Source organism: Sander lucioperca, chromosome 14 (assembly GCF_008315115.2).
Source record: "Sander lucioperca isolate FBNREF2018 chromosome 14, SLUC_FBN_1.2, whole genome shotgun sequence".
NCBI classification, from domain to species: domain Eukaryota; kingdom Metazoa; phylum Chordata; class Actinopteri; order Perciformes; family Percidae; genus Sander; species Sander lucioperca.
In genome coordinates, this window is record NC_050186.1 from 14,792,048 (window position 1) to 14,799,824 (window position 7,777).

Sequence of the window (7,777 nt, forward strand, 5' to 3'; positions counted from 1 at the left end):
GCTGTTTTGATTTTGTTTCCCGGTGCTTTCCTCGCCACCTCGTCACCTCGCTTTCTGATTGGCTACACGCCACAGTCCACAGGCTGCGTGCTCGTTTGTCCCCGGGGGACACCACACACGAGGAGAAATCGGGCCAAAAAAATCCAACATGTTGGATATCCCCGATTTGAGATCGGAGCGGTCCCGACGTCCTTCCGAGCAGACGAGAGCAGTCTTAACACACCACACACGGCAGGAATATCTGATCAGATTATTTTACGATAATCGGAGCATCCTTAAGATTGTCGGAAGGGGTGAATCGGGGCTAAAATCGGCCTAATTATCCTGCCGTGTGAACCAGGCTTTACGTTAAAGACATGTCACTTCAAGCAGGCAGCAGAGCAACATTATGAACGCAATCCAGCTACGATCCCGCTACAGACCGTTGAGAAAGACGGGTTCAGAGCAATGATTAAAACACTGGATTTAAGATGCCTTGCCTCGCTGAAATACGTCCGCCAACCTACAAACATTATTCAAACAGCAAAGGAGGCTGACAGCGGCGCTACGCTCAGTCGCCCACTACAACCACACTACAACCTAACTTACCTGTGGCCAAGCTAGTGTTTATACAACTAGCTTACAACTATTTTGTTTTGAAAAGGGAAACAACGTTAAAGTTGTTTGTATGTGTATTCATTCAATTTGAGTTTATTTTACTACTTTGCAGAAAAAGAAATAGTTTAGATTCTGTAACTGTTTCATGGATTCTCCTTCATATAACGTTATTGTATAATGTTGATGAGCCAAGCAAAACCTTTAGTAATCAAAGCTGAATCCAGAAACTGTCCTTGAATTCTTAACACAGCCAGAGACCAAATGAACATGTCTTTCGTGAGATAAATGAGTGTCCTGCTAACCTAAACAGAGCAGCTCTAGTTCAACAAAGCTTTCTAGTTGTTAAAATCATCCAGTTAATGCAGTTTGCTGAGTGCCAATTGTCACACATGGTTAGTTCTCATTTGAACGAACTCATTACTCACTGCAGAATGTGCCGGTTTGTTCAAACTAAACTGCTCCGCAGGGAAGTGCTGAGAAAGATATTTCCTTTTAGTAGAGACATTTACTTATTTCTTTAATCTCTGTATATGGGTTGTTGTGTTTTTTACAGCCCTCTAACCTTATTGATTTTGCTTTTAGGGAAGTAATTTGCTATTTGGCAGGTGCAGTAAATGATTTGACTGCTCCATACAGCACATCATTCAGTGTATTATACACGCATGGGTAAACATGGGGTTGAATCTATCAGTTGACAGCAGCTGCCTGTTGGGTGGTGGATAAAGATGAATGGATGTAAAGTCAGTGTAATAAATTCAATGTCACAAAAATGAAGCAAATGAAAAGAGTGTTACAAGCAAACAAACCTTTAAATGGTACAATACATTTGATGGAAAGACTATGCTAGCTGCCAGGTAATGAACAGTGGGTTTTTAAGAGCTAATACACAAGTATGTTATGTATAGTTATTTAGTGTGCTTGCACAAATGCAATTTGAAACCAAAACTAACCGGATTAACGTGAACCTTAGTTTGGACTTTCAGGTATGATAAGGCCCTATAAACTAACTTTACCCGTGTTTTGCTTGGATGCTTGGGTGGCATTGGCAGTGCATGATGCAATGCATTTTCCATCTCACCCCACCAGCGAGGAAGTCATTTAGTTGATGGTGATGCTCACTCTTTGTACTGAAGATAAGCCACCTGATTGTCAAGTAATTACTGCACTACAAAACACCTGCAAGACTGAATAAGTAAACCTGGCATGTAGAAAGACAAGAAATAATCACTGTAATATGTTCTCTGATCTATGCCAAAGTGACCTGCCCACTACAAGTTTGTATTACTTATCATACTATGGTGGGAATACTGGTTTAAAATATCATACAGTGCTAAAAGTCTAACATTTAAGGCTAAACACAGCTTGATCCTGATCCTCTGTGGTATATGCATTTGTTGTTGCAGCAAATATAAATGCAAGAAAACCAAATAGGAAATGGTGGGATTAAGCAAAACACAACCGGCAATTCTCGTACTCTGCTATCACAACATGAGAGGTAGAGATGAGAAAGTATGGGAACAGAGGCTTTATAATTATAGGGGGATACAAAAGCAGCAGGACATATATAGACAAGTAATACAATGATTAACACATTGATGGATTGTGTACCTTGGCAAGCAGTGTGCCAAACTCACTGTCTGTTAAGTATTATCTAAAACCTAGAACAATGTGTAATAGTCCTACATGCAGGTAAAGCATAGAATAAGGGTTAATTTACACTAGATCAGTCGGCCCAGCTATTCACCACAGAGTTGTGTTGTTCGTTGAACTACAAAGCCTTTTGTAAATATAGAAAATGTACAGTATATCATGATAATATCTGAAAACTTTTAACAGATCCCACTTTGAGAATCACTGCTCTATAGTAAACTCAGCTTTAAACAAACAGACTAGAGCTGCAACAATTAAGCCGATTAATTGATTGAAAGAAAATCATTTGCAACTATTTTGAAATGCCAAATATACTCTGGTTCCAGCTTCTTAGAAATGAGGATTTTCTACTTGTTTTTGTCATATGTCACAGTAAATTAAATATCCTTCGATTTTGGAGTATTGGTCCGACAACACAAGTGATTTAAGGACATCACTCTGACAAGTTGTTATGGGCATTCTTCAGTACTTTTTTGATTCTACGGGGGTGCCACAAGGTTTGATTCTTGGGCCGACTCTTTTCTCCCTATACATCAATGATGTGGCTCTTGCTGTTGGGAATTCTCAAATCCACCTATACGCAGACGACACAATCCTGTACACATTCGGCCCCTCTTTGAATACTGTGCTATCAAACCTCCAGGAGAGCTTCAACACCATTCAGCACTGCTTCCGAAACCTCCAACTACTGCTTAGCTCTTGCAAAACCAAGTTCATGCTTTTCAATCGTTTGCTGCCATCTGATTAGCATTACCACGCTCGATGGGTTGGAACTAGAAAACGTGGCGGTGTATAAATACTTAGGTGTCTCGTTAGACAGTTCCCTCTCCTTCCAGCAACACATAACTCACCTTCAATCTAAAGTTAAGTCCAGGATAAGTTTCCTATTCCGCAACAGGGCCTATTTCACCCATGCTGCCAAACTCGCCTTGGTGAAAATGACAATTTTACCAATTCTCGATTTTAGTGATGTCATTTACAGAACTGCCTCAAACTCTCTCCTGAAAAAACTAGATGTTATCTACCATTGTACCATACATTTCGTGACTAGAGCCCCTCTTAACACCCACCACTGCTTACTATTATCTTGATTAATCAATTAATTTTTAATTTTATAAAGTAGAGCAGCAATGATGTGTCGATTTATTGGTTAATAGTCAATAATTTTTAGCCTTTTTTTTGCAAAAATGCCAAAATGTGGTGGTTTCAGCTTCTCCAATGTGAATATTTGATGGCTCCTCAATGTAGTTTCCTACGATTATAAACTCAATATCTTTGGGTTTTGGATTGTTGGACTCTATGATAGGCCTTTTCTGACCATTTTAGGACATTTTATGGACCCACCAATGTCAATTAGTCAATTGATTGAGAAAATAATCAACAGATTAATCAATAATAAAAACAATGGTTAGGTTTAGCCCTAATATGAAATATCATAAAATAGTGAAAATACCTGCCACAATTCCCTAAACAGGGGACGTCTTCAAATTACTTGTTTTGTCCGACCAACAGTCCAAAGATATTTAATTTACAATAGAAGAAAACAATTCAGAAAAATAATCACAATTGAGAAGCTAGAACCAATGAATGTTTGGCCTTTTTGAATGTTTTGGCTTTTTTGGGATGGGATTTGCTGCCGAAAAATATGACTTAAACGATGAACTGATTAACAGGAGCAATTGCTACTGACACTAATATTAAACTTGCAATGCATCATAATTGACAGCAGCAGTTCATATCCAGCAGCAGTTCCTGGGCCAAAATCCATTTATTAATCTGGACTGTATGCTTTCCATTCTAATCAATTGCTATTATTCTATCGTGTGCATGTAAGAAAGCATTATGTGTGGGATAATCTCATCCTGGCCATAGGTAATGTTCTCTGTCACTGCCCACGGCATTGGACAGATTTAGATGTTTGGGATTGACAAAGATGCAACCACACTGATTTTGTGAAGATAGGCATCAAACTAACATTGTGAAAAACTCCATGAAGCACCACCGTAGTAAGTCTCTGATTCCTTAAAACAAGTCTGGAGACGTCATGTGAGTTCTCAGAAGTAAATAAACGAAATAAAAAAATAAATTAAAAAAAAGTCTTTCCTTCTTTAACTTCACAGCAGCAAAACATGGGTCAAGTGTCAGGATTCCACGATTACCCTTGTAGCAATACCACTGGAAGGCTGCTGGCAGGTTACCTAAGCTGCTTTCTGGTGTTTTGGCCAGTGACATGTCTATCTAGTGCAGTATAACAGGTCAAATTACGTCTCCTCTTCTGTGGCCAGCGAGAGGTCACTGGTTTTAAAGAAACTTCAAACTGACATTTCAAAAGGGATCAGGCGCAAAGGGCACACGTTTCAATGCATGCTGCTCTGGCCCTTGCTTTTGAAGTCTGTTTAAATTTGGTTTAATTTTAGTAAAACTATTTTTGGGAAATCGTATTTCATTTGCTGTCCAAAAAGGGCAAAAAAAAAAAAAAAAATCACACATTTCAGTCAATTAAATTTTATTTATAGGGTCAAAGCATAACGGAAGTTATCTCGGGACACTTTACAGATAGAGTAGGTCTAGACCAAACTCTATAATTTACAGAGACCCAACAATTCTCCCCAGTTGAATATTCAGTATGTGTTCTAATCACGTAGAATAGTTCACTTTGAAAGAGAATGAAATAAGAGACCGGTATTAGTCCTTGCCCTTCATCTGTGATATCTAAATTCTATTTAGCTAATGGACTGTTAAACTGTTATCCAGCCAAACCAAATTAGTTAAGCACCAGTGTTTGCAACCATGACACCACCCAGGGGGTATGTTCCAGGGGATGTGGGTGCATGCTGGAGAGTCTGATACGCTTACAAATACTGATTTAACAGTCATAGCGTGGAGAAACAAAAGGAATGAAATTAGTTATATTCCATGTCTGCAGGTCTGTGCAAATCCAACTTCCATGACAAAGGGGGGTGGGGGTGGAGTAATACCTGGATAATGATGCAACCTTCTGTATTCTCCAACTGCTTATATTGGACTTTATAAGAGATTACAGTACGCCACACCTACAGCCTGAAGTCATGCTGCATGATATTAAAATTGGGAAAATGTTTCTGTAGGTCAGGTGATAGCTTGAAAGCTCAAACATACCCTGCATGCATCAGGTGTTCATTGTGCTCATCCGAGCCAGTCAAACCAGTCTGCAGCAGCATCAGGGTGTTCCCTACAATTATAGGGCTAACACAGCACCCAATCCGCTTTGGGCCGTACCACCTAGCTGAATAAATATGAAATCAAAGTGAAGAGCATCAAAACTAAATTACTTTTTCCATATCTAATGTTTGTAGTTGGTCGCCAGTGGACTTCTTTAGCAAGTTTTGTCTTTAAGCTTTTTGCGTGTTGTTTATTTATTATCTGCTCTTTTCCAACTTTTTATACAATGAGATGCTAAAAATGGTCCAAAATATTGTAAAAATGCATTCTATTTAAATTTTAAAAAAAAGATCTTCATGGGAAGGACCCCCAAACCTGTCACCAAAATATGTGCACCTAAGTCTTCCAGAAAACACTGAAAGCGTTATATAAATTAAAAAGCTGAGACATGAATTTTGTCTTCCTCATTTCCCCATCTGTTTCCTGAACCAACACCACAATATATGCATGCTCCTCTACAAGATTAAAGTGTAGCTAGCCCCAGTTTGTGCCTCCCATGTATTACCATTACATTTGAGTCACAGAGCTAAACATCAGATTTTCCGAAAAACCAAACACCCAGAAGGTAATTTACCAACACTTAACGCTGTTATGAAGGTATTTCCTTAAGAGCTTAAGCTTTAGAGCAGCTGTGGTTTGTGGTTCTGTTGAATTATGTTATGTTATACTGAGTGGTGTGTCGAATATTTAGTCCACCCTCATTGATAGAAATAAGGTGGACAAAATATAAGAACGTTGTATTAGACTACTGATAATACATTTATTTTTGGTTCATGTTGAAAACATTGAGTAACAACACACACATCATTTCTGGCTACCATCTTTGTTTGGATTAGAAAAAAAAGAGCTCAACTTCACAAAACAGGTTATAAATCTGTTTTTCAATTTGATTCAATTCAAACAAATTCAATTTTGCAGTCAACCAGTCACATAAACATACATGCAGCAGATGGAATATTTTTTTCATCCAGATGGTTAGAGGAGGGTTTGAAGAATTTGGTAATACCTTCAGTAATGGTAATATATGACAGGCACACATTGGAGCTAAAGTTAGGCAATCAAAAACATGTATAAGCAGTGCTCATATGGCAATCATCCACTACAGTTGACTGAATGACTCAGGACTCATCATAGTCAAAACAGAGAGCAGTGCAGCACTTCACTGTATTGGAAGACTGGATGATAAGTATAACTTGTAAATGGAGTGGATGAAGTCAAACAAGCACTTATCATGAATTATACTTAGCCTGCACTGACTTCATGACATGTGCAAGACTACCAAACAAGACTTCAGCCACTGAGCTTATGCAGATGGTTGTTTACAAATATTTTGACAGCAGGAGCTACAATAATAGAGTGTGTAATGCTGTCTTCAGAAGTGTTAAAGGGATTAAAATGATTACTGGCACGCATGAGTGTGAGCTAGTTTGTATTTAACATGAGCACACACTTCAAACAAACCATACGTTTGAATTTTCACCTCAAATTTGCAGCCTAGTAGTTTGGGTGTTTACCTTTTCGTCTTCGTCCTCACTTTCTTCTTCTCTTGGTGTCTCCTTGTCGCCCTCCACTTCGTTAACACTTTCAAAGTCCGAGTTGTGGCCGTCATCTCCATCTCCAGAAACTTTCCTGTCCAGGAAGGGCGTCATTTCTTCTTCCTCGGACAAGGTGCTCGAACCGGACGACGACGACTCACTTCCACACGACAAACGTTTCTGCTCCATTTTATATTATCCCCAATTTTCAAAGCAATAACAACCCAATTCAAAGATTAAGATAAATTAACCTGTCAACGCACCTGTCCAGTGAGTTCATTTTGGTTATAAGTCGCGAGCCTATAAAAGGATACCCCGGGTAAAAACAAAGTCACGACGTTGCGGAAAGTCTGTGATGGCGATATTAAAATACTTATCGACCCAGTTAAATATGAATGTACGCGTTAGGCTGAAGTCTCCACTTCAGTTACAAGTTGCCTCTCTTTGGGTTTTGTAGTGCATTACTTTCCAAACAGCGTGAGTCCATGCTGTCACTGCCTTCATGAATGCACAAGTCGAGCCTGCAGACACAAGATAAACCCCGCCCACAACGTGCTGGGGCGGACCAATCAGATTACTGCAGCTTCAAAACCAAACAGAGGCAGTTATAATCACCTTTAGCTGTTCAGTCCATGCCATATCGGAAGGGGTCAGCAATTAAGTGCGACCAGTGGTGGAACAAGTATTCAGATTTTACTAAAGTCAAAGTAGCAATACCACAGTGTAGTAATACTCTGTTACAAGTCCTGCATTCAAATTCTTACTTTAATAAAAGTACAAAAGTATGAGCATCA

General features: G+C 39.1%; 1 protein-coding gene across 8 annotated transcripts in view; it reads right to left on the bottom strand.

The window, feature by feature from the left end:
* Window positions 1-7,498, bottom strand: part of mast4 (microtubule associated serine/threonine kinase family member 4) — a 97,666-nt gene extending 90,168 nt beyond the window's left edge. For all 8 annotated transcript variants that reach the window (XM_035991158.1, XM_031317404.2, XM_035991156.1 and 5 more), the window contains exon 1: window positions 6,963-7,498. In XM_035991158.1, coding sequence (XP_035847051.1) covers window positions 6,963-7,172 — 210 coding nt within the window. In that variant the 5' untranslated portion in view covers window positions 7,173-7,498. The remainder of the gene's footprint in view (window positions 1-6,962) is intronic.
* Window positions 7,499-7,777: the final 279 nt, after the last annotated feature.